This window comes from Podospora bellae-mahoneyi, chromosome 7 (assembly GCF_035222275.1).
Source record: "Podospora bellae-mahoneyi strain CBS 112042 chromosome 7, whole genome shotgun sequence".
In the NCBI taxonomy this organism is placed as follows: Eukaryota; Fungi; Ascomycota; class Sordariomycetes; order Sordariales; family Podosporaceae; genus Podospora; species Podospora bellae-mahoneyi.
Window position 1 is genome coordinate 2,432,042 of NC_085886.1, and position 25,522 is coordinate 2,457,563.

General features: G+C 52.5%; 6 protein-coding genes across 6 annotated transcripts; all 6 read left to right on the top strand.

Annotated features, from left to right (window-relative positions):
* Nucleotides 1-15: 15 nt before the first annotated feature.
* Nucleotides 16-5,602, top strand: QC761_709000 (uncharacterized protein). Its single transcript, XM_062882447.1, has 3 exons — nt 16-2,547; nt 2,615-2,973; nt 3,031-5,602. Exons 1-3 carry the CDS (start codon nt 2,531-2,533, stop codon nt 4,839-4,841), a joined length of 2,187 nt encoding a protein of 728 aa, XP_062728492.1. The 5' UTR covers nt 16-2,530; the 3' UTR covers nt 4,842-5,602.
* Nucleotides 5,603-7,404: 1,802 nt separating this feature from the next.
* On the top strand, nt 7,405-8,479 carry QC761_0109040 (uncharacterized protein; the record flags this gene model as incomplete). Its single annotated transcript, XM_062873203.1, has 3 exons — nt 7,405-7,741; nt 7,988-8,137; nt 8,400-8,479. Exons 1-3 carry the CDS (start codon nt 7,690-7,692, stop codon nt 8,477-8,479), a joined length of 282 nt encoding a protein of 93 aa, XP_062728493.1. The 5' UTR covers nt 7,405-7,689.
* A 209-nt stretch (nt 8,480-8,688) lies between these two features.
* Nucleotides 8,689-11,282, top strand: QC761_709010 (uncharacterized protein; the record flags this gene model as incomplete). The annotated part of the gene is made up of 3 exons (XM_062882448.1): nt 8,689-8,714; nt 8,789-10,957; nt 11,027-11,282. 3 exons carry the CDS (start codon nt 8,689-8,691, stop codon nt 11,280-11,282), a joined length of 2,451 nt encoding a protein of 816 aa, XP_062728494.1.
* A 633-nt stretch (nt 11,283-11,915) lies between these two features.
* QC761_709020 (uncharacterized protein) lies at nt 11,916-17,647 on the top strand. Its single transcript, XM_062882449.1, has 9 exons — nt 11,916-13,407; nt 13,496-13,678; nt 13,781-13,974; nt 14,799-14,839; nt 14,939-15,012; nt 15,298-15,384; nt 15,447-15,634; nt 15,708-15,764; nt 15,915-17,647. Exons 1-9 carry the CDS (start codon nt 12,502-12,504, stop codon nt 16,066-16,068), a joined length of 1,884 nt encoding a protein of 627 aa, XP_062728495.1. The 5' UTR covers nt 11,916-12,501; the 3' UTR covers nt 16,069-17,647.
* Nucleotides 17,648-20,761: 3,114 nt separating this feature from the next.
* On the top strand, nt 20,762-22,318 carry TOS9 (Gluconate transport-inducing protein required for gluconate-H+ symport; the record flags this gene model as incomplete). The annotated part of the gene is given in 2 exon segments (XM_062882450.1): nt 20,762-21,659; nt 21,675-22,318. 2 exon segments carry the CDS (start codon nt 20,762-20,764, stop codon nt 22,316-22,318), a joined length of 1,542 nt encoding a protein of 513 aa, XP_062728496.1.
* Nucleotides 22,319-23,145: 827 nt separating this feature from the next.
* Nucleotides 23,146-25,489, top strand: QC761_709040 (uncharacterized protein). Its single transcript, XM_062882451.1, has 4 exons — nt 23,146-24,227; nt 24,296-24,642; nt 24,804-25,053; nt 25,109-25,489. Exons 1-4 carry the CDS (start codon nt 23,968-23,970, stop codon nt 25,251-25,253), a joined length of 1,002 nt encoding a protein of 333 aa, XP_062728497.1. The 5' UTR covers nt 23,146-23,967; the 3' UTR covers nt 25,254-25,489.
* The last annotated feature ends 33 nt before the right edge of the window (nt 25,490-25,522 follow it).

The window sequence follows — 25,522 nt, forward strand, 5'->3', positions numbered from 1 at the left end:
GCGTCTCTTCCAACGACATGTCTTGACCATCACTCAACACTGCGATATCCCAACCTACCACTGAGGCTAAACGGATGTTTCTCGACGGATCCAAAACATCGAGAGCACTTGCAGATTCGCTACCAGCTTCATCAAAACTGCCCAAACCCTCGCATTCGCCTCTCTCCGTTGTCGAATCGCTGATTTCCAGGTTGTTTGCCCACAGCTGGAAATACCCTCACCCATGGCCTGGGCCTGCCAATGAAGAAACTTTTCTCCAGATTCCATCTCCGTGCACGGTCGAACTGGTCGTGCTTGCAACTGACTGCCGCCCCCCGACCCGTCATGCCGGCCACTCACGCCCGCAGGTCTGGTTATCAGATGTCGGGTATGGAACATGTAGTTGACTGATGTCTGCCAGCGGCATCTAGAAGACTGGGAGCCTTCGACCTGTTGACCAACAGGATCACACGCCTTGTTATTACACCACAACCATTATCTGGCACGACAGACACAGTTCTTTGGGGTACCAACAGTCAGTCGGTATGTCGTCCGGTGTGGTGCGCCGCCTCGAGGCCACCTCACGGACACGCGGCCGGGTCTCGATCTACGCACCAGGCCAAGACAGGAGAGAAACCCCCCAGAAAAAGTCAGAAACTTGAGATCCGGATCGCCGATGCCAAAACGGCGCCCGTTGCTCGATGTGGTCTTGCCAAACATGCTCTGCCATGATCTCCACTGGGAATCCTGGGCCAGGTTGCGAATCGGTTTCCTCTCACGCTCACAGCGGCTACTGCAACTCTCATTGCGAGTAGCCCACACCGAATTTTCGGTGCAGAATCGCAACTTGCTGTGCCAGGTTGCCTGTCAAACAATTATCGTGAGATGGTCAGCCCTCGGTCCGTGAGCTGCTCCCGCACTGTTTGGCCTCGACAGCGGGTGCGCGATGGGGTCTGGCCAAGATGTCACCCAAGACCACACCCTGCCATTCGTTGTTTTCTCTTGATTCTATTTTCTTTTTTGATTTCGCCCCCCAACAACTCCATTCTCTCGACCGGCGGGATATCTCGACGTTGCCACCTCAACGCTCGCTCTCAGGGCATGGTGCTGAGACAAGCCACCTCCTCGGCATCTTCCCCATGGCCCTGTCCAGCCTCAGCCTCCACAGGGCCGAGTCCCAGGCTGGAATAGCCTTGCGTGCCCTGTCACCCCCTTTGTCTTGTCCAAGTGGATATCACCCCTCCATCATCTGTCTCCTCTAGGAACAGACTACGCTCATTCTGTTGACCAACGTCCGGCTGCTCGTCTCGATATTCCCTTCCCGGCCTTCTTCTGCCGGCCGTTGTCTCCTGGCTTCATATCCTCGTTGCCCAGGCCCCAGTTCGCATCTGGTGGCTTCGGTGTTTTGTCCAGGTTCCCCTTCTTTTCCAATGGAGAAAGGAATGTTCTGAACCCAATCCCTGGTTCAACCCATCCTTCCCTCATCCTCACCCACGCCTCCTTATGTTCCGTCATCGATGAACAGATGTAACCCTACCCGACCCCCCCTGTCCATCGCTGCCCACCCTGCCCCCCATGATCCTTGCTCGTCGTCCTCTGGGGCAAGCCAAGCAGATTCTCGCACACCACCTGTCCTCGACATCCACAGACACAGGTCAGGTTTGTATCAGGAAAATCCGGCTTAGCTCCTACCGACGTTCCGAGCTTGACCGTGCTGAGCTATAGGCCCCTCCCCCTCCACCGTCCCCTCGGGCAGGCCTTCTTGGTTCAAGAGTACTTTTTTTTTCTCTCATATACCCCCAGGGTCCGTCGACGCCCCCGCCATCCGGCCTTCTTTTTCCCTCTTTCCGCGTCGTCCCACCCCCCAAAAGTGTTCACACTGGTTCCTTCTCTTCCCTCTTCTCAGTCGCTCCTTTAACGATTATTTTTCGCACCCCCTTATATCGGCCTCTGGTCTATAATACCAAGAGCTGGCTCTCTTTCCCGCCTCCGGACGGACGCCAGTGTGAACCAACGGTTTGACGAGTTGCCTCTCCACCCAACTCACCACGCTCCTTAACCAGCACCCGACACCGCGATCAGTCACTCCTTGTCTCGTATTACTTTTCATCATCTTGACACACACCCGGCCCAACGCGAGGCTTTACATTCTTTACCTGCTATCTCCGAGATCCAACTCGAAAGCAACCGTCCAGTCTATTCACTCCTTCGTTACCGATACATACCCAATCTGAATACAACTCTCGATTCGACACACCAACACCGACGCCAACGGCCACGACAACTGCTACTTATCCTACATTCTCCATTTGGTTGACCCGACTCTATCTCATGCTCTGGACCGGGCCCTTAAGCGTGTTATAGTTCCTAGTAAGTTGCAAAGGACGGCTTGTGAACATCCCATGATACACAAGCGGGACCCCCTCGACTGCCAGGGTTCCTTCCGCTCGAGCATTCATGCTAACCTTTGGATGGTTGGCTACTCTCAGCTTCCGGTAAATCTTAGATTAACCACACACTTTTCTATTTTCCAAATCAGAACCGTTTTGCTATGGATTCATCCCAATTGTACGCCATCCCCGTTGCTTGACTCTACCCTTAACCAGGGACACTGGAACTTACATGTATGCTATAGACGGCAGCAAATCCAAGTACCAGCGTTCAACTTCGAAAATCCCGAGAACCAGTTTGGCAGAGAGATCACATCGCCCCATCCTACACCTGTCGTCACCATGAACGGTGGCACCATGCCTCCAAAGACCGACGCGATGACGGCACCGCAGGGAATGTGGACAACACCGACATCCCAGGGAATGAGACCCAGGCCTGCGACTATTCACGAAGGCTTCTCGTACTGCGTGGCGGAGCCGTACGAGGGTCTGCCAGCTTGGGACTCGTCATCTTTGCAAATGCAGCAGACACCTAGCGATGGCATGTCGTCGAGACCTATCTCCATGCACCAGGACTTCTATCCGGCGACTACATTGGAGAGCAGTGAGTGTTTTAGCAGAGGAGGCTATGGCGGCTTCGAGGGGCTAACCATCCCCTCAGATTCGTGGCCGCAAAAGCCTTGCGATGACCATTTCGAGATTCATGGGTTGGAGCCCGAGATGAACATTGGGCAGGCTTACACCACTGACGAGGCGAATCCCATTATTGACCTCAGGTATCCTGGCCAACAGGTGGAAGGCGACTCGAACAACTTCGAGCATGGGTTGAACCCTCGCAGAATGTCTGGGTCGTCTTTTACCGTGTCCACGTCGGGCGGCATGTCAGAAATGCCTCCCTACGAGGATTTCTCCACGACCCTCTCCGAAGCGCCTTCCTTCTCGTCTGAGTACCCGCCACCGTCCAACCGAAACTCGATGATTTCATCTACGCAACTGTCTCCTGTCGCTTCCCCACGCATGACACCTCAGAGCCGGTCAGAGTTGGTTAGAACTCAAAGCAGAGGGCGCGCATCGCCTTCTCCACGACCTGGAGTTCGCGCGGCCCCTTACTCGGTGGAAAGCGCCAGGAACAAGAGGTGGTCGACTGGTTCATACGGGACGGCGAATCGGAGACCTTCCCCCTTTGTGTATCACCCTCATGACGTTTTCAACCAGCACAATCGGATGTCGTCTCGCCACTCGTCACCTACTATCGGACACGGCCCCCTCCCCTTGAACTACGGCAACCTCCAGGCAGCGCAGCAGCACCCCTATCTGATGAGCAATGCGCCGGCATTCCAGAGAAACAGCATGCTTCTGCCCACGCAACTTCCGTCTCATGTCTTCCACCATGACACGCATCACCACCATCCTCATCAGTTTGAGAACGCGCCCCCCCTGCTCTCACATGGACTATTCCGCATGCTTCAAAGCAATGCCGACCCCCACTCTCTCCACAGCCACTACGCTGACCTTTCTGACCCCCCTGATCTGTATGCTTCTCTTCAGGAGGAGCAGATTCCTCCACCGCCCGAAGATATGAACCCATCCGACCCAGACTTGATCCCCCACGAGCAAGAGCTGAGGTTTGAGGGTGACTTGTACACCCCAAGATGGGTTCGCGGACATGGTAACAAGCGGGAAGGATGGTGCGGCATTTGTAAGCCTGGAAGGTGGCTTGTCCTGAAGAACTCTGCTTTCTGGTACGACAAGAGCTTTACTCATGGCATCAGTGCCGCAACGGGTAGCCCATTCCAGGAGCCTCAAGACACGAGGCGCATGGATGGTAACCCTGATGTCTGGGAAGGACTGTGCGGCAGCTGCAACGAATGGATTGCATTGGTGAGCAGCAAGAAAAAGGGAACGACCTGGTTTAGACATGCCTACAAGTGCCACACGCACCCAAAGATCAAGGACGCACCCAAGCGCAGAAGGGAGAGCAGCAATACCCGTGCTCTGGCGGCCACCAACATGGCAAAGCCGGCAACCAATCCGTTGACGCCCCAAATGACACCACAGGTGTCGACGACAAACACTCCTGCTCCCGCGCCCCTTCAGTCGCAGCCTCAGCACCAGACTCAACAGGCTCTGGAACAGGCTCTGGACCAGAGACAGACACCAACCCCAGTTCAAAGCCAACACCCGCCACATGGTCCTCCTCCCCCGCCTCCTACGCAGCAGCAGCCTCAGGGCCAGCAGCCGCATACTATGCCGTCGAAGCAGCACCAACAATACAATCAGCATCAGCAGAGCCATCCTCCACCGCAGCCAGTCATCCAGCTGCAGCCTCCGCCGGTCCGTCACTTCCACCGACACCTCCCACCTCACCTCCAGCTCCTCCCGACGTCAGCTCCTCCGCAGCCTCCCAGAACAGCCATCATGAGCCCCATCCCTCCCATGGCTCCCATGGACGGCTTTGCGAACATGATCTAGACGTCACTGGCCGCTAGGTTTTCTTACTCACTATCGCTATGAATGCCGTTATGACCCTCGATACCAAAATTTGATCAGATCATTATTTCATTTCTTTGCCAGATGATGATGATGAAATCATTTCTTTTTTTGGGTACAATTTCACTACTTGGAGCAAGGTTATAGACAGGCATGGAGCATGGCATGATTTTTCTCTCTCACTCTCTCTCTCTCTCTCTCAGGACGTATGGTTGAAGTGGATGCCGTTTTCTCTCTCTCTCTCTCTCTTTTTTCCCTTTTATAAAGGGTTTAATTTCTTCTTGGATCAACTACTGTCTACCAACCAACCACAAGAAAATCTCCTTCCTGTCTTTTTCTCTCACATCCCCTCTCCACTCTTGGACGACCGCAACTTCAATTCTTTGCACATTATTCGTTTTTTCTCCCTTTTTTTCTTTTGGCTTTTTTGATTTCCTGTCTCTCCTTGTTTCGTATGGCTGGTTCATCCGTTTCTTGTTCTTTTTGGCTTTTTGAGGGTTTGATATTTTAATCAGGATAGTTTTTTGTCTTCTTTTGCAGAAGGTAGTATATGATGGTGGGCATGGAGAAAGTGTCCTTTTGAAACGTAGTTTAGATACCCCTTTTTTGGATGAATGGTGGAAAAGAGGAGGATTATCACATTGGGATTTTGGTGTTGGAGGGGTGATCGATGAAAGGGGGGGAAGAGGAGGAATCGGGGAGGGGAAGTGGTTGTTGCATAGCAATTGATCTTTTTTTTCTTGCCTTGACTTTTTGATGTGTGTTGTTCTGTTTTGCTTGGCGATATCCTACGTTGCTTTTCCAGCATTGGTGAGTCCTTGATTTGGGATATTGTGGTGGCGGCGGTGGTGGTGGTGGTATTCCCGTGCCAGCATAACCGCTGAACCGAGGATTACTACTGTCTAGATGTTGATTGGCATTTTACATGTGCTTTCCAAGTGGGTGGGCATGATGAGATCAAGATCGGAGAATATGGGTAACGACAGCGGCATAAAGCGGTTCATCGCCACACGCAGGTCATCACGATTATTGTGTGGTTGAGCGGGTGAGAATTCATGCGATCCATCCCATCCCATCCCATCCCATCCTCTCTCTCTTTTGCTTCCCTTGTCAAGGGAACCCTGCTCGGATACAGGAAAAACCATTGCGGGGAACCTTGACGGTTGGGATCATTTCTCGTTGTTTTTTCTAATAGGATGAACTGTCGCACACACACGCGGGATGATAAAAAGAGAGCAAGATGGTAGGTAGCAGTTTCATTTTGTGGAATTCATGCGACAGAGCAGCGAGATGGTGTGCAGCTTCTCTGTGAGGCTGATGATTGCGTGGTGGTGGTTGGATAACCGCCCAGGGTTGTTGAAGAAGGAAAAAGAAAAAGCCAGGGTTAGGTGATGAAGGATAGTGTACTAGCGGGGCAGGGTTAGGGTGGTGGGTGGTAGGGCGGACAGGGATCTAAAGTGGTTGCAGATTTCAGCCTTCTTGGCGGCGAGGGGCGCCTTACTAGAAAGAGGATTTATCCCGGTTTGGTTGGAGTGTTCAATTCTTGATTCTTTCGCTGTAAGAAAGAAGACGAGAGGGGATAAGATGGGATGATTGATTGGATTGGGGAAAAGGGATGAATGGATGGGAGGGATTGAATGTTTTAACTGGTTCGGTTGCCCTGCCAATCAGTGGTTCACAAGCCCGAGCTTGAGGGAGGTTCAAGAATGGGGGGTGTGGTGTATGCTCCTGATGCATGAAGCTGTTGCTGTTGGTGAGGTTTGGGACGAGCTCCTGTCCAGTCGATGTGGGGATTTGGATGACAGTCTAAAACTGGGAGTTTTTGTTGAAGTTGTTTCATCAGCCTCTTGAGGTTGCAGTAATTGATGGATTTGATGGAGGCGATAAGTTACCATGTGGGTGGTCTCGGCTGGGGAGGAGGTATATTTTTGGGGTTTGCATGAACTTGACGACGTCAGGGACGGGTGGGATTTCCAAGTGGGAGAAGAAAAGTAATTGAGAGAACCGGAGTCGGACAGAGTTTGGAAACCTGGGGGTTGTGTTTAATTACCGCTTGCTGCTCAGTGAGGCTTGAGCTGCGGTGGTGGGTGTGTTTTCCAGGTACAGCAGTGACAGCACCGATTATGCGCCGATTTTTGCAGCTGCAAATACCAATGCAGGAACCCAGCGATTGCCACTGGATTGTCATGGGATGTCAATTGATTGGATTGGTCTCTCCTTTTTGGGGGGCTCATGGTTGGGAAGCAAAGACGATCACGAGTCCAGGGTTGGGAATGTTCTTTGCTGGCTGCGTCTGCGGGCGCTGTTGGGACTATGCTTTCTCTCTTTTGGAGGAGTGTGGCCGAAATCTTTCGATTGCTGCAATGAGATCAGAGTTATTTGATGTTTGACCTGTTGAATAGCAAGACTTATGAAGATGGGGAAAAGAAGATCGATGATGGAAGAGGTACCCCACCACGTGCCTAGGCTTTGATCTCCACCCTGCCCATGTCTCCAGCTGCTGGCTTGCGGGGGTGACCTTCTTGTTCACCACCAACTTCAGCCAGAAGCCCACTTCCAAGCAGGCTGCCGACAGGGGTCCTTTCTCAATTGACTCATTTGGCTTGATATCGTGCATGTTGCCGTATCAGATATCTGCGTGCCTCTTTTTTTCTCCTTCCGGTGATGTCGATCGAATAGGTATCGGATTCGATATCCAGATCAGTCCTGACGAATTGGGTACCCCCTCTGACATGCAGACCGAAGGACGAATTCCACCGCCCTCTCTAATTTCTACACATGCAGTGGCCAGCCTGCCGATGCGCAGTCTCGGCCTCGGACTGCAGCAAGCATGTCGGCACTAAAGCCGGAGCGGGGAAGACTTCGTCTCATCAAGGGCTCAGGTACCTGATAATTGGATATTGGAGGCTTGCATGCCTGATGCACTGCAGCACCTTCCCTCGACATTCAGGCTATCCATCCTGTACCCCCACTGTCTGATGGCTTGCTGAACTGCACACCGATCTATGTAACTGACTGACCTCTCAGCTAGCTACCGCCCCGGTCCAACCTCGCACGCAACCTTTGAGGCACAGAGTACGTCTTGTGTCGCAGACTGCTGGTGTTTGTCTGAATTGCCGCCGTCCCAGCGAGTATCGCCAGAGTCTTGAAAAAGAGCTCAGTTGATCGCTGCTGTGAACGTGAGCAGGGGGCAACCCGTGCCGCCAACCAGGGCTTCCAGGGCCCCTCGCAAGCAAATCCACTCGCCCTCAGCACAGACCCGACAATAATATATCTCGGTACATTTTGTTCCAACCAGGCTTTTGCATTTCCCGGCCCCCAGGGATTGGGAAAGAGATATATCTGCGCTGTGCTCCTTCACCGGGCTTGTCAAGGGTTTCTTGTCCTGTTTCGTTTCCCTCTTCTCTGACAATTGACGGTTATGCTCAGAGCTGCTTGGTAGCTTGGCCCCGTTTCCTTACAACAAGCCCTTGATGTCTCTTTGGCCCCGCGCAGACAACCTCGAAAAGCCGTTTACTGACCGTGCCCCTGGGCTGCCAGATTTTATTGTTTACTTTGCTTACGGAACGAATGTCGACGACGCTTGGATACCCCTTATGAACATGGACATTGGGCCCTGACAAATTGACGAATACACGCCGTATCATCTATCCCGTGTCCCGCATAGCTCTCCTTCCTTCCCGCTCGTCCAACAAGAGCCTCTCCATCTCGAATCTGCCTATATTGCCCCTCTACTCGGAGCACCTTGGACGTCCGAAGCAACGCCGGTGGCTTCTGACTAGAGCGCTCGGCTCATGAAAAAATACATTGAGAGAAATTTGAATCTGCTATGAGTGGGGATCAGCCAGTTTCCAGGTGCGCTCCCATACTCCCTCCCTTGAGTCGGTGGAAGGTATGTATGTTTCCGTGCTGATCTCAGGTGCCTGCAGCTTTGGCGACCCAGACGCTCAGCCGCCCACCCCTAAACAAACACCAACATTATCAATTTTCCCGAGTCCTCGTTTCGAAACACCAAAGAACAACGCGGGACGATTAGACGAGCCTGGAGGCTGGACTCCTCATTTTGCCGAGGATTACTCCGTCTTCAACTCGACCCCGGGGAACCTGAGGGGCAGCCAGCATCCCTTTCCCGATTTTGGTCCAGCAACCCCATACCTTGGTTCGGCCCACAAACGGACGTTGTCTACTGGGGAAACGTTTTCGCCCACCACCAACTTGCAGCTACCGTCTGTGGAACCGTCCGAAATCCTACGATCCTCTCCGAGCCAACTATCAACGCCAACCTTTCAACAATTAACTCCCGCCAGCCGAAATTCAGATACTGCTGAGAGGACGTCAAAGAAGGTGCGGCGTGGAACAGTGGTTGAGCAATCTCAGGGACAAACAGCAACCCCGCCGCCCTCTGGCCGGAAGGGTAAACGGAAACTCGCTCCCAAACTCGATACGTCCGCCATGCAGAATGATCAGGGCTACGGCCACCCAGACTTTTTGGCGACTGCCCAGCCACAAATGGGCAACTTCGTGACCAACCCTGGCGACATGTTTTCTTATCCCTTATCAGCACCGGCCGCCGGTCCAGGATATGCACCACAGCGGTCGTTTTGGGACCAGGATCCCAACATGGGAGGGATGGAAGTTGATTTTAGTGCCAATGGCGCCAATGGTGGCGATATGTTCCAAAACCAGACACATCAACCTCTCACCCCAGTCGACTGGGCAAATGCCAATCTGATGCAGGCACAGGACGCCATGGTCGGTCATGAAAACGGTCATGTTACTACTGGAAATCACCAAGCTCCCCTTATATCACAAGCGCCTATGCCTGCCCTCGAAACTTCAGCCCCCGAACAAGCCATGTTCGCGGTTGATTATTCCACGACCATGGAAGACAACTTTGGAATGAACAGTAGCGGCGGCGCGGTAAACCCCGGGCTCATCTTCAGCCGGCCGCACTCAGCCAATATGGATGCCATCTCTCATGACCAGTCTATGCAAGTCCCTATCGCACCTCGCCCTCAAACGAGTCAAGACTTTGTCCAGCCAACGAGCAGGGCACCATCAGCGCAAAGAATAGTGACAACATCCCGAGGCGAGCTTCGTCGTTCGTCAAGCACGAGGACCGTGCCTTCAAGCAGACCAGACCGAGCTCTGGCTAGCTCACCAATCAAGTCGGTTGGACGACCTGGCCTCTCACGAAGCTTCAGCGAAAATAGAGGGAAGAAGCAGTCGAGCCGACCAGCTCTGCCCACTCTTGCCCCAGCTCCTCGTCCACAATCACAACTGGTGAGCAACGCTGGCGTAGGTGCCAACCGGCCGATTATAAGCCAACCTTCCCGTCCAAGTGGAAGGACATCTCCCCTGAAAAGCCAGCAACACTCCCGACTGTCCAGCTTGACATCCATCCCAGAGTCCGCGGGTCCAAGAATGCGAACCCAAGCGAAGTTCACCATTGATGCCAACGGCAGAGCAAGAGTGGAAACCACAGTCGTTGTAGAAACAGAAGAGCCAACCAGTGCAAAAAAGCGCCAGGGCTCCCAAGACGGCAGCCAACGTAGGAGGTGGACTCCCTCCGACGAGGAAGATGACTCTTCCTCTACCGATGACGAAGGCCCGATTATCATTCCTAGCAGAAACACCTCTTTTGCGCTCCCAGATCCGGTAAAACCCTCGATTGTCCATCCTTTTCACCGGGCGTCTCATACCGGCTCGTCGTACAGCGCTAGCTTCCAACACCAGGATGATGATAGCGATGGGGAGACGGTGGTGAATGTGAATGACCTCACGCCCACGGGAAAAGTGGCCGGGGACGCGATCAGTGAGCTGCAAAAGGTCAGGGAGGCACGGCAGCGGAGCGGGCAGTGGCCGCCGAGTTCTGCGCCAAAGGTGAGGAGGTCCTTTTCGGGGGTGGGGGGGTCGGGGAGTGCGAGTTTTGGGAATCATCAGCAGGGAGATTACAGGGGGAGTTATAATAATAGTAGCTTGAGTCCGGTTAGCATGACGGAGGGGAGTCTGCCCACGCCGACGGGGGAGAGGGGAGGGGGGATGAGGTGCGTTTGTGGGAGGGGGGAGGTGGGGAGGAATGAGCTGTTGGTTCAGTGGTATGTGTGTTCCTTTTGAAGATTTTATGTGATGATGAAAGGGTGTGTGGGTTGCTAACATGGAGGCAGTCAATCGTGTGAGATGAACTTGCATGAACGGTGTGTGAATGCGACGGAGACGTCAATTTACATTTGTTCGTTTTGTGCGAATGTTACGACTGGGCATCCGGTGAGGGGTGGAGGTGGAGGGAGGGTTAGAGAAAGGGAGGGGGACAGGGAAAGGGGGCGTTATCATGGGCATGGGCATGTGCGGGTGGGAGGAGGGGGTTCGGGCTTGGGGATTACGAGTCCGTTGGCGCATAAGAATTTTAAGAGTTTTAGGTGATGGGGGGAGGGGATGGTGGTTGGTTTTGGGATTGGAAATGAATAATGGATATGATGACAAGATGGGATTGGATGGGATGGGTTGGGAAAGGGATAGGATATGATATTTTGTACACGGTGAGAGTGAAAAGAAGTGCTGATGACGGTGGATTTTGGTGTTGTTTGACTTGTAGCAAGGCTGGAGTATTGTTGCTTGGTTATGGTGGCGGACTAGAGTCATTGGAGATACCCTGATGTTGTATGTATTGATGTTTGATGGATTATGATGGGTGTTTGGTTGGTGATACTCCGTATATTCACACATTCTTGCTCGCTTCTCCTCGATTTTCATACTGCTTGTCTCTGAGAACAAGGGGGTTCTTCAGGGTTAGGGTTATTACGTATGGGAACAGAAGGCTGACACGTGAAATGAGGCGATGCTAGTTCCGGTGAGATTAGACTATAGACAATTGGAGTTTGTGACATTGACAGCTGTCTTGAAGGCTAGTTCAAGATGTCGGCAGTCCTGACTGCTGGCCATAGGGTGTAAAACGGTGTAGCCAAAGTTCAGCCTCGTAAGCCCACCTCTTGAGTTTGAGACTCAACAATATTTTCTGTTCTCGGATGAGATTCTGATTGCAACGCCAAAATGACCGTTGGTGACACACCTTCGTCCCTCTCTGTTTTCTTGAGCGGGTGATATGTCGGGGAAGGTCACGTGAGCGCGCGTCGTCTGCTCCTCTGCCAGTTGTCCCTGCCTCGATTTACTGAATCGCGATCCACGTCACACATGCCAACATCTTCCCCTCCCAAAAAGGAAACAGCCCCCCACATTGAGGGACGTGAGGACAAAGCAACCGCAGATACTCAGTGAGCCTCAAACTCATTCCCAAGCCCAATTAGGCCTTTGTTTTTCTTTGAAAGCCTGAACCTCGACCTCATTCAAGCTGCAGTGTTGACGAAAAAGACACTGGAGTCGGTGTGTTAGTATTTAGGACTCGGCTGCTCACATTTGAAAGGGAAAGCAGTTACATCGCGACCGCCAGCGAGATATTTCACCTACCCGGTACCTATTGACTTCATCCCCGAACCTTTACTTTACACCTGAGCACACTGTATCGCCACGCAACTCACAAACCAAAAAAAAAAAAAAAAAAAAGCATATACTTGAGAAGTTTCCAGCCTCTCATCTTCTTCCCTTTCAATCCTCCTTTTCCCCTCTCACTTCTGCCACACCGAACATGTCGGAAGAAAGGCAGGTCATCGACCTCGGCGGGAGCGACTCCGAGGATGAGGACCTTCGCATCGCCATCGCTCTCTCCCTCGGCCAGGACCCAGGTTCGCGACGTACCAATACTCCAAGGAAACACGAGACCATCGACCTGACCCTTGATGATGAGTCACCAGCCGCCGGGGACACTGCTGGACCAAGTAGACCTAGTGGTGAGGATACCCAGGTCCGGGACCAGCCTGTCCCCGCAGTCATGACGACCTCGACTTCTGCCTCACAGCAATCTGATACTCCTACGGCCTCTCAGGCGTTAGCAACGGGCCTCTCGGCGCTCGGGTTGGACAGGAAGAAGATGGAGGAGGAAAGACTTGCTCGACTTGCCCAGAGGAAGAGAAAGGCATCACTTGAGGCGCCGGCTCCGTATTCCAGTTTGGACACCCGGTCGACTCAGATTCCGAGAATGTTGGGTGACGAGGGGATTTTTTCCCACAGCAAGGGTCGAGGGGATAAGAACGATACTGGCTCTTTAACTCCAGCAGTCAAGGCCAGTTCAAGAGGGATGGATAGCTCAGGGGCCAGTCATGGGAGCACATGGGGGTTAGCAAATGCAGTCGAAAAATCAGTCAGTGACAGCACTCACAGTAATTCCAACCGTATCCTTCCACCCAGGTCATCTCCGACCAGCCATCAAGTTCAAACCCTCCCATATCCCCGCGGCGTCATCAAGAAGACTTGGATCTACCCAAGCTACCCGCGGGCTGGCGACGATGTCAAGATTGAAGAAGTCCTTCAGAAGGATATTCTCGAGCTGGCCGTTATCAGCTCGTTTCAGTGGGATGAGGATTGGATGCTGTCCAAGATTGATATCTCAAGGACTAAGCTGTATCTGATTGCTTTTGCGAAGAGTGAGGCGCAGGTAAGATATATACATACATATATATATCCCCACACACACCGGAATGGACCAGGACCCCGTTTATACTTACAAAGATACGATTATTTAGAAGAACGAGATGAGGAATAATGTCCCAAAGAGCAGGATCCGGTTTTGTTTTCCGGCCATGCAGGCTGTGGGTGCGATGCATTCGAAGCTGATGCTGCTCAAGTATGAGGGTTATTTGAGGGTTGTGGTTCCGACGGGGAATTTCATGTCGTATGACTGGGGGGAGACGGGGACGATGGAGAATGTAAGAGTTGATGTGATTGTGTGTTTTGGGGTCGTCATGTCCTGTTTTTGAACCACCTGGCTGTATAGTCGGATCATGAGGTTACTAACACGGGTTTCGTAGATGGTCTTCCTTATTGACCTCCCCAAGTTCAAGAACACGGAGGAGAGAGACGCGGTTCAGGGGGGCGGGCTCGGCTCCTTTGGCGAGGATCTCGTGTATTTTCTGATGGCTCAGGGGGTTGATCCGTTGTTGATCAATAGCTTGCGGAGCTATGACTTTTCGGAGACGAGGAGATATGGCTTTGTTCATACCATGTGAGTACCTGGTTTTGTATCTGTGTTTTGTCAGCCTTTTTCTTTTTTTTTTTTTTTTTTTTGTATTGCGGGTAGTTTCCGTCTTCAAGCATTGCATATGTCTTCCAGCTGGTTGCCTGGGTAAGCTACCTGGTGGGAGACAGCTTCCAGAGGTTTTGTTTTTCCCATGACAGCATGGGAATGCCGGGTCATGATGACTGGCAGTTTGTGGAAGGCCAAGTGGTACACGACAAGTGTAGTCTTGGGGGTAAAGACGGGGGCTTGTTGTTGATTCCTCGCTTCTTTTTTGCTCTTGTTATTCTTCTCGCGCCCGTCTTGTAACCTCTTATCATCTCACTATCTTCTTCTACCCGGCGATCACTTGTTACGTCACAGGCAACACCTTTCTGGCCTGAAGATGGAGACATGGACTCGTGTGCCAAGCGGCCACATGGGCGGAGAAAAACAAAATGAATGGAGAGAGCTGGTGGTGATTGAGAGATAGAAAGGGCTGAGAGAGTAAAGGAAATTGGGGAGGTGCCCAAGTGGACGCCAGAGTGGATGTGTAGACTCTGGGAAAGCCATCGGGAAGCAGGCTGGCCAGCAATTTGGGATGTGTTTTCCTCATTCACAAGTTCCGGTTGCATCACCCCCAGTTTGAGGTTATATTCAGGGATCAGGAAACAGTATTGCTTACGTTCTGTTCAACATTCACACTCTTTCACTCGTACATTGCGCTCTCTACCTAGTCTTTTTACCACATCATCGAAGCAAAAAATGATTCCTTTTAGAAAAAGAAGAGGAAATCATCAAGGATGATAGCATAGGTAGCTAACTGCTTCTAGTGTCGGCTCTCATACCACAGATGAGGCTTGGAAAAGGACTGGTGAGTGTTGCTCGTCCAGGTTTGGCGATGGCCATCTATATGGCCCATGATCGGTGATGTGGCTCAAGGTTGGTGGTGATGGCTAACGGTCTGATGTAGGATACCCTGGCCTCGGTCGGGCAGTCGCCGCTCTCGGTCTCGCGTCCAGTGACCCCATCGAGCTCGATTACGTGGTATGTCGTCTCCCCCTTCCACCTTGTAGACCGAGATGAAGATCTAATGAAGATTGTGCAGTGCTCTTCGCTCGGTTCTGTGAATAGTAGCGTGATCAACTCGCTCTATTACGCCTGTCAAGGTAGGTCGACTTGCCTCGTGATACATTCATCACGACAACGACAACAACGACGGCAACGATGACGACTTGTTTTGTTTGGATTACGGGTCGACCCAAGGGTACTGACAAACACACAGGCGACTCTGGCCTCAAGGAATTATCAACCCGAACCCCGGCGCACAAGAAAGTGTCTGACGATGACGTGTTGGATCATGTCAGGGTGTACTACCCTTCGGAGAGGACGATTGTGACCAGCAAGGGAGGGAGAGACGTACGTGGCTGCATATCGAAGGTTTTCGGATGCTTCGCATGACTGCTGACATTGTGGATTAGGGCGCCGGAACGATATGCTTTCAGGAAAAGTGGTGGAAGGCGTCGGGCTTTCCGAGGGAGGTGCTGCGTGACTGTCGATCGAGGAGGGAGGGAGTCGTAATGCATTCCAAGGTGGCGTTTGTGGGCCGGGGGGGAGGGAGGCGTGGGTGGATGTATCTGGGAAGTGGGAACCTTTCGGAGAGTGCTTGGTAAGTTTGGGGACATATGGCTGGATGTGGGTGTCGTTGTCGTGGGTGCGTGTGACTAACGTGGTGATGGTAGGGGGCGGCTGACGAGGGAGAAGGCTGGCGGTGGGGTGAGACTGAACTGTCGGAACTGGTACGTGCTTTGTGTTTTGGGTTTTGTCAGGGGGAAGTGACCGTGCTTTGTTGGGGGGGGTGGCTTGGGGGGTGTGTTTTGTTGATGGGGAGATGGACTGGGTTAAGGAAAGACCATGGCTAACGACGGACCGGTGGGTTGGGTGTTTAGGGAGTGTGGCGTTATTTTCCCTGTTGAGTCATCACTGGCCGGGGGTGACAGCTGGGAGGCGTTTGAGAAGGCTGTGCCCGTGCCGATGGTTGTGCCGGGGGAGAGGTTTGGGATGCCGGGGAGTGAAGGGGGGTTGGTGCCGTGGTTCAACTGACATATTAGGTTCAGTGGGGGCATGCGATACCATGGGGCTTTATTGGCTCTACGATTTTCGGCCATGTTGGCATGGAGGTGATTCACCTGTTGTGTGGTGACGATGATACTGTATCAACAACTGAAAAACTCTGTTTCTGCGTGAGCACGATTTACAGAGGTACATGAGGGAGTCTCGATGCCTTGTTATGGGTGGTGGGGGGGTGGAGTCAATGTCACTGAAGTCTAATCAAGCAGAGTTTGTCTTCACAGGAGGGTGTCCACTTCGTTGTTGGGAGATAGGCGGACGGCGCGCGCATGAGAATCTTGAGGGTGAGTACATGTGTTTTTTTGAACTTTGTTTTGGTGACGGCTTCAACCTAGGGTGGGCGAGGGCGGTGGAGCATGCTGTGGGTACCGTCAGAGCCAGAGCCTGGGCCGTGTCATGATGGTAATTAGCTCGTGATATGAGATTAGGCGATATGCTAGTCGCTGACCTTGATAGGAGACATGAAGGTCACGAAGATGATTGCATGCGCAGAGGGACCGCCATGAGAGCAGAACCGGATCCGGCGAGATGCTGGTGAACAGCTCGTGGCGACAGGGCGATTAGGCTGGTTGCGTTTGGGGAACATGGCACGCACAGTGAAGCTTGAACATCCCTGGCACGGAGCCGTTTGGTTAAAGTTCACGATTGCAATTGCCTGCCGCGGGCTTTTGCCTTGAGGATGAGGCTCTGGCCTTGAGGATGAGGCTCTGGCCTTGAGGATGAGGCTCTGGCCTTGAGGATGAGGTTCTGGCCTTGAGGACGGGGCTCTGGAACAGCCTTATGGGGCAGGTAGGCGGGTGACGACTGGGGGCGGCATACAGAGGAGAGTGAGTGGCTCACGACCTACCAGCTGGCAGATTTTGGGAAAATCTCGGGACCGAGGAGCAGATGGATTTTTCCGGTCTTTGGGGGTTACCTCGGTAACGGTTAGGCTTCCGGAAATCGTTATTGGTGAAAGAGTTCGGGACAGAGGGCCTTTTCGACGTTCGGGACGAGATGAGACATTACCACCGCGGTTTTGAACAGGAGCTTATGGGATGTCGAGGGCTCGTTTTTGACGACGGCTTTGGCCAAGGGGGGTTTGGGTGAGAATAAGTCCCAAAAAAGGCGTTGTGTGTATATGTGATTGGAATAGGGATTGGGTGATATGGGCGTGTCAGGAGAGGAGGCAACTTGGCGCGAGGTGGAAGATGGGGAGAGGAGCAGTCACGGTAAAGGGAGGCGTGTTTTGGGTCCATGTCTGTTGTTTGGCCGTAATTTGTTTGAGCACAGGGAGTGAGCATTGCAGATTTTAGGACTACAGCGCCACGACTTCTTGGGGTAGACAGAATATTTCTCTACAAGTCTGGGGCTCATTTCTTTTGGTCGGTGGCGACGGAGTGGGGAGAGGATTGAACGTGGGTGCTTTACAAGATACCTTTGACTGTGGTGGCCCACAGGAGGCAGGACCTCATGGTGCTCCACCCATGTCTCCGAGAAAGGAAGTGCTCCAGACATATAAATGGACCAGTTAACAGCTAAAAAATACCACGTTTACCAGCCTTCAGTCACACCAAGTACAGCAAGCTCCCGCCATGCTTTTAACCATGATTTTACAATGATGTTTTATTGCCTTCGAATTAGCATAGGTCAGGGTCGATATGAGAAACTCTATTGTTTTAATCGCAAAATTTGCCATTTGTAGCTAAAGTCTTTTCTGACCACTTGAATGAATTATCCGCAAGAGTCTTGATGATCGAGGTGCAAGGAAAATTCCCCATGGCATCAGGCTACTCAGGAAGTGAGGATTCAAGACATGGAGTGGATCACAAGTTGTCCCGCCAACCAGCCACTATTTACTTGAAAAGGGGCAGACCCACTTTTCCCCCATGACAGCAATCCATGTATGACCTCAATCACCCCGTTTCCTGCAATGCGAACAAAGGCAAAGATCTTTGTAATACTAGACTTGAAATGTATATTAATCTTCCATCCGCTTTGGAGCCGATGTTGTCCTAGTTCCTAGAGGAGCAACAGAATGAAACGAGACGGTTCTCCACGATGGCAAAGTTAATTAAACTGACCTTGTTGGAATCATATCCTCTGACACTCAACGACACTAGAGCACTTGATAGGTGGCCATGATGTTTCCTTGATGGTCATATCTCCCTCCCTCGTCTTTTGATTGGAGAAGAGCATTCGGAGTAGTGACCAGAACTGCAACTGCCAGATGCTGTTTGATCTGCCTGATGGTAAAGGCTCATTCTGCAAGAGGTGGGATCGGCTAGTTCGCATTCCACGCTGCTGTGATTGTCTACCTAGCTGCCCTGGTCTAGAACATATACTCTCTGAATCTGGTAGCGGATATGCTGAACAACATGTTAGCTTAGGTGGCGTTGAAAGAAACAGTCTGCTAGGGACCTGCCTCACGGAGCGTCCCGTGGAAAGCATGTTGTTGATGAAACTCTTTCAACGGTACGTTAGTAGGTAGAACGGTCCACTCAAACAGTGTGGATTAGGTTTGGAATCGTATGAATTGCAACCTTGCCTTGCGATGTGTTAGGCTGTGTAGCGATCAACCATCCCAAAGCGAAACCAGGGCAGCACGACCGGGCGCGAGGATACCTGGCTGTCTTTCAACAAAGGTATTGTTAGCAAGGCTTGCCCAAATTTCAGGCTGTCTTGAGTGTCGAAGACTACACATGACAAACCGTGATGGCTGAGTGTTTCTTACCAGGTAGATACTGTCTCGCAGGTTTAAACTTTGAGCAACAACTCCCTCCATCCTTCATGGTGCTCCCGCCATGGCCGTTGGAAAGCAGCCATGTTGCTCACGTACGTGAGGCTCAATTCAATATTCAACTTGATGCGCAAAGTGCCCGATGGGCAAACACATGTCACTTCCAGTGATAGGGCCTATCAGGCGGGGGACAGCGGGCGCAGATAGGTAAACTCCCAGACCCACTCGGGCTGGCTCCAAAGGGCGCAAGAGGCTGAAAAGCAGGCGCATTGGAAACTGGAAGTCGGCCCTCCACCAAAGTACCAAAGTACCTGGGCTCCGCTTGGTGGGGTACACCGCACCTAACCTCAGACGTCGAAATAAGCTTTGCGCTAGGCAGGGATCCAAGTTCGGCCTCCATCTCCACCCCCGAGCACTTGCGACAGCAGGCATTCGATTTGGGTTTTGCGATGGGAACGGCTGAAATTTGTCCCTGAAATTATCAACAGAGTCACAAAGCCGCCAGGCTTCTCATGCCGGCCAGCATCCCCAAGAGGTCTGGCAGACAGGGGTCGTAATAGCTGGCCAGTTTCCGCCTTGTGTTCCAGACGACGGCGTGATCCAGATGGAACGACGCCAATACAGCCCGGGTATGCCCATCTTACGTCACCGTGCTGTCCCGACTGATGGTGCCCTGGAAATGATCGAATAATGCCACCTTGCGACCAAGACAGCATAGTCCACTGCCTCGTATCTGAAGTCGGGCTTTTGGTAATCGCCGGTCATCTGGGCCGACAGAAGGAGGCCATCACAGGGAGACAGGAAACCCATCTTCAGCTCGGTCAGCACCTCATGGCAGTGACTAACGCAAGGAACCCGTCAAGAACACAATATACTTCAGGTTCCTGAAAGTCAATAAAGATGCCAGGGATGTCTGACAAGCAAGAGAAACCCTTCTGCAGAGAACTACGGGTAGGCGGTAGGGACGGGACGCAGAAGCTTGATCCTGAGCTTTCGCAAAGAAGCTTGACGCCATCTCCCTTTTGCTCGTTCGTCCGAAGGCCAACGGCAACATAGTCGAGTTTGTAGAATACTAGATACCTATATGAAGGCGCTCCCCTCGAGCTCTTCTGTTCCGTCGACACCCTGCCAGCGCAAAAGGCACGCCAATCTTATCAACGCACGCGCCTGCAGCAGAGGCCAAAGCGAGGGCGAAACCGAAAGGGCCGAAACGACCAAGACGGGCGGGGGGAATACGATCGAGCAAGGCCCCTCGATCCTCGCTCAGCGGACAGTCCGGACGCCCCGCTGCCTGGTTGGGAGTTCCGATAGCCTACCTAGGTACCTAGGTAGTTGACCCGCACATGCAGATAGGTACGCACTGTAGCAGACGATGCCTGCTCTGGGCAGGCTCGTGGAGAGACATTCTCAGCAGCATCTGTGACATGTGGGCAGTTGATACTTGATATTGGATAGTATTCATGATAGATGGAAACCCAAATCATTTATTACCTGCATGTCCAAAAGCCAATTCATAAAGATTCAGTTTGCATCGTCCGACGGTGCAGCGGATGAACTCTGGGGTGTGTACAGTGCCAGCGCCTTCAAGCGGTGCTTTCTCCTTCCAGTCCCGTTTCCCCCTCCTATTCTTTTCGGTTCGGCACTGTGTAGGCACTCACCACTCCACTTACTGTCTCCCCCAAAGGTCTTTTTAGTTCGGCGCTATGTAGGCAATCACCACTCACCACCCCCGCCACCACTCACCACCCCCCGCTTACCACATTCCCACTTACCACTGAACACGTACCCACTTCCTACTGCTGTCGTTCGGTGTCGTTGGCTGCTGCCATCACTTAGGCTGGTCTTTTCCATCTCTATAATTAATAGGCCTCTCTCATCTCTCCCTCCTACAACCTTCACCTTTCCATACCTTCTTACCGCTCCAATTTCCACCCCACAGCTCATACAATGTCGAGTCGCGCATCTAGCACATCATCGCCCGTGGTGCCATTGGAGCCCACATGGACAGGCTTCATACCAGATACCGGCAACGCGCTTGCCATCGTGGAGGCTGCTCTCCGTGGTCACCTCAATATGATTCCGCGACGCCCTCACGACAAAGAGCGCGACGAAGTCATCCGAAGCGGCAATGTGTTTCTCTATGACCTGAATACCTCGGGCATCAAGCGCTGGACTGACGGCCGGGACTGGAGTCCTAGCCGCATCCAACATAATTGGCTCGTTTACCGTGAGATCGATCGCCAATCCAACGGCAGGAATAAGAAGGCAGCGAAGAAGGCGGAAACCGGCGAAATCACTACCGGCGGAATCACCAAAAAGGCACCCAGCTCTGCCCGCAACAACACGCAGAACATACGGGGTCACGGCGCTGGAAACCGAGAGGCTGCCGCCGGCAGGGTTATCGAGCTGGCGAATGGAAAAAAGGTCCCACACGAAGGCGAGATGGGCATGCAGAAACTGATAGGCTCGCTGGTCGGGGGCTATCCCTTCAAAAAGGGAGGTCTGATCAAGCGAACCATGAGTTTCGAGTCGGAAAAATTGCATCTGCAGCTGGTCACTTACATGAGCATGGAAGACTATGCGTCCGGGCTTTACAGCACCCCCTATCAACACGCTCACATTCGTGACTGCTTCCCCCGACAAGAGCTGCTCCAAAGTAACTTCCGCTTCTTTTACATGGACGATCTGGGGCTCTTCGAGCCCATGTATGAACCAATGCGTCAACAACTAGCCTATCACCAGGCTTTGATCGCGAACCCGCCGGGCGCGGCCGTTTTTCACCCCCACTATGGTCTGGTCCCCCACGGCATGCCTCCTCCTGGTCTGGTTCCCCACGGAATGCCTCCTCCTCCTCCTCCTCCTCCTCCTCCTCCTCCTCTGGCTCCCCACAACATGCCTCCTTTTGCTCTGGCTCCCCACGACACGCCTCCCCACGGTCTGGCTCCTAACGGCATGCAGGCCAGGATGCAGGCTGGGATGCACGAGCAACCCCCAGCACTTGACATGGTCAACTACCCCATGCAGGATCACAGCAACCCTCATTCTCCCGACTACCGACAGGATGCTTACACTCTGGGCAGCACAGGCCAGCAGGCTCAGGACATTGGTGGTCAAGAGCCGAGGAGCTCGCTGGTTGGTCATCCAGCCTTGCAGACTCAAGCCGAAGATTATGGTGGTGTTTCGGATGCCCCATTTGGCGACAACTATGGCGCTGGCATGGCTGTAGAGTACCACTCTCCCATGTACCAGCCCCATCAATTCCCCAGCATGCAGTATGGGTCGCACGCCATGGATCAGAATGCCTACCCCGGACAAGAAGGAACGTATCCGTCGCGGAACGGGTCCTATGATGGGGCAGACGGGGCCTATGAGGCTAGGGACATGGCCTATGCGGAAGGGGACATGGCCTATCCAGGACAGATTCTGGTGGACTATCTTGAAAACAACAACCAGCATCTCCCACAGACACCTGACAGCAACCACCTTCCTCCCTCCAGCACCTAGTGCTGATGATGATTAGATGACTACATGACTGCACGACTGCATGACTCTATGACTGCATGAGTGCATTGACAATCAGGGAGGGACGGCACCATTGCTTTTGAGGGCACCATTTCCTTTTGAGAAGTGGTTGGAGTTGTTGGAGTTGGACTGGACGAACAGAGTTGGGGATGGATACTTTGCTTTTTGCAAGCTTGTTGCGCATGGAGGAGCTCAAGCACGCACACACACACACCACTGTCAGGGGAGCAATTGGAGGGTCTTGCGAGCTGACCCTAGCATGAGGGAGTCCTGAGCCCACACCGCAGTGGCAGCGATACTATGTATCTTTTCTTGCTTATATTTCGTTTTGGGCAGTTTTTTTTCTTCAGGTTCGGATCTCCGGATGGGCGTGACGGAGAGCAATGCGTTATTTGCAAAGGGATACCCGGCGTCTCTCCCTGATTGATATTTATTCTTGCTTATAGAGTGCGAGTTGGTTATTTTCGTTTCTGGGGCGAGGGAAAATAAAAATAAGAAACAGTACTACTTTGTCTACACACAGATAGATCGGATCCTATAGTCTCAATCACAGTTTCAGCGAGAAGCCTCCCGTTCCCCTCCCCTCTTGTGCCGTGTGTGAAGGAGGTGATGAGTTTTTGTGTGTTGGGCGCGCAATCGTGCTCATACGTTTGTTCCACCAACGTCATCGGACGGTCATCGGGCGAAACCTGCCGACATGGCGGGCCCCGCTCTAACGGATGTAGTCGGCCGGCCGCCGGCTTGGCCGGCGGCCGACAGACTGGTGCACAGACATGGTCTGTGCTTTATGGCTCCATCAAGGAAATGCACATGCATCCCGATCGCAAAGAGCAGGAATTTCCTTATGGTCTGACGAGGTGACTTGGGCATTTGTTACTATCAGCCTCGCACCGATTTCATTGTTTTATTGAGCTAATCAGGACAGGAACAGAGAGGGCGAGTTTGAGTGGTTGTTGTGTTGGAAAAAGTCTTGGCTGTGACGACAACGAGAGAAGGTGAAGCAAGAGGAGATATCAACGGCAGGTCGGGTTTTTTTTGGGGGGGTTGTTGCGCGCTCTCTCTTTTGACCCGCATCATCTTTTTATTTTATTCTCTAAACCACGACATTAACCTTGAGGCTTTTTTGAAGCCGGTCTCTCATTCCTTTTCTTTTGAGGGAACGACCTGCCTACCAACCTATCTACATCAGACGACAGTCTCCAAGTTTTTTGCGCGCGCGAGCAATCATTTGCGGTGGTCAGGGGGCAGTCTCTCTCTACCCATCATCCGACGGTTCAAACCTTGAGCTTTGTGGGGGTGGGGGGGAAACGACCCTGTTAATTGGCTTTTCCCAACGACACGGGAATTCAGGGGATAGGAAAAAGTCAAAAAGAGGTTTACCGACGGGACGGGCCGGGACGAAACGAAACGACAAGAACAACGGACGGGTGTGTGGTTTGGATTTTTTGTTTTTTTTTTTTTTTGGCGTTGGAGCTACTGTGTAAAGTCACATACGGTACTCGGGCTGTCTCTCTCTCAGACACATATCAGGGACAGTACCCTGCCCTTGTCAGTTACCTTACCCGAAAAGCATATTTCCCGAAAGTCAAATTCGGGACTGACGAGAGAACAGACAAAAAAAAGAAGGAATTATGATTTCTTACAGCTTCAGGGGTCTCGAGAGAGGTGGTGGTGGTGTTGTTGTTGCTGTTGCTGGGGCGAGGTTATCGTCGACGAGTCCGTTTCTGGCAGTGAGAGGGCTGTCGAGCATTGCGTTACAGAGGAGGGTTTCGGCTGTTGTATCAGGTCAACAACCGCCACCACCACCGCCGACAAGGTCAGCATCTTATCAACCGAGCAACCTGCTGTTTCGAACATTCACCATGTCCTCCCCCCCGCTCCGGACAAAAGAGTAAACCCCCCCCCCCTTCCGCCCCCTCCCCTTCTTTTTGGTTACCCCCCTAACTAACATCTCAACAGATCCAAAATCCCCAAAATCCTTCATCCCTCCACCCTAACGAAAAAGCTCCAGTCCAAGCTGCCGGCTGCTATCGTGCCGCAAAAGGAGAATATTTATACTATCCCGAATATTCTGACGTTTTCTCGGATCATCGCAAGCCCGTTTATCGGCTATGCCATCCTACACGATCAGCACGCCCTCGCTCTGGGGCTGTTTGCCTACGCGGGTGTCAGCGATGCGCTTGACGGGTGGATCGCGAGGAGGTGGAAGTTGCAGACTGTGGTGGGGACGGTGATTGATCCGATGGCGGACAAGATGCTGATGACGGTTTTGGTTGTAGCGTTGGGGATGAAGGGGTTGTTGCCTGGTGAGTCTTTTTCTTTTTCTTTTTTTTTTGGTTCTCCTTTTCCTGTTGCTTCCATTTTTAACCCGGTTTTGGTTGCCCCCCCCCCCCTTTTTTTTATATGCGGTAGCCTGGTTTCAGGGACTAAAACGTGATACATGAGCTAATAATGGAGGAAACAACAGTATGGCTAGCAGTCCTCATCCTGGGCCGGGACGTCGCCCTCGCCATCTCGGCAATTTACTACCGCTGGATCTCGCTGCCTCCTCCCAAGACGATGGCAAGATACTGGGATTTTAGCCTGCCGAGCGCGGAGGTGAGGCCGACGTTGATTAGCAAGTTCAATACGTTTTTGCAGTTGGGGCTGATGGGGTTGACGACGGTGGCTCCTGTTGTCACGGCTGTTGATTTTAGTCAGTCGTTGACGGTTTTGCAGTAAGTTTCTTTTCTGGGAAGAGGGGGTTAAATTGCTGATGATTTGGGATGATAGGTACATTGTCGCCACGACGACGGTTTGGTCGGGCGCGAGTTATGTGTTCAGCAAGGATGCGGTCAAGATTCTGACGCAGCCGGAGAGCAAAAAGGAGAAGGAGGTTGTGGTGGGGGAGGAGGAGGGGAAGAAGAAGGAACTCTGAGAGAGAAGGGTGTTGGGGGAGAAGATGAGGGTGAGGCAGTTGGGGAGGAAGGAGAGGGAGGGTTAGGTGGATGATGTGTGTGCTCTGTGTGTTTGGCGAGATGGGGCAGGGAGTTTAGGGGGGTTTCGTGAGTATTGTACATATCCCTATTGCGAGCATTAGCCTTGCTTTGCCCTTGTGAAGCATTCTTGTATATAGACCGTGAACAACACTAAAAAGTTGAATTTTCGTTTACAGTTGCTTGTATTGTTGTCATGTTATACACAAGA

What these genes read in the sequence shown, in the direction of transcription:
- QC761_709000 (XM_062882447.1), top strand. An exon ending in GGCGACTACATTGGAGAGCA is followed by an intron (nt 2,974 to 3,030) that starts GTGAGTGTTTTA and finishes CCATCCCCTCAG; the next exon opens with ATTCGTGGCCGCAAAAGCCT.
- QC761_709020 (XM_062882449.1), top strand. Translation starts at nt 12,502, where the DNA reads ATGTCGGAAGAAAGGCAGGTCATCGACCTCGGCGGGAGCGACTCCGAG. An exon ending in AGACGGGGACGATGGAGAAT is followed by an intron (nt 13,679 to 13,780) that starts GTAAGAGTTGAT and finishes CGGGTTTCGTAG; the next exon opens with ATGGTCTTCCTTATTGACCT. An exon ending in CCAGCAAGGGAGGGAGAGAC is followed by an intron (nt 15,385 to 15,446) that starts GTACGTGGCTGC and finishes ATTGTGGATTAG; the next exon opens with GGCGCCGGAACGATATGCTT.
- QC761_709040 (XM_062882451.1), top strand. Translation starts at nt 23,968, where the DNA reads ATGATTTCTTACAGCTTCAGGGGTCTCGAGAGAGGTGGTGGTGGTGTT. An exon ending in GATGAAGGGGTTGTTGCCTG is followed by an intron (nt 24,643 to 24,803) that starts GTGAGTCTTTTT and finishes AGGAAACAACAG; the next exon opens with TATGGCTAGCAGTCCTCATC. An exon ending in CAGTCGTTGACGGTTTTGCA is followed by an intron (nt 25,054 to 25,108) that starts GTAAGTTTCTTT and finishes TTGGGATGATAG; the next exon opens with GTACATTGTCGCCACGACGA.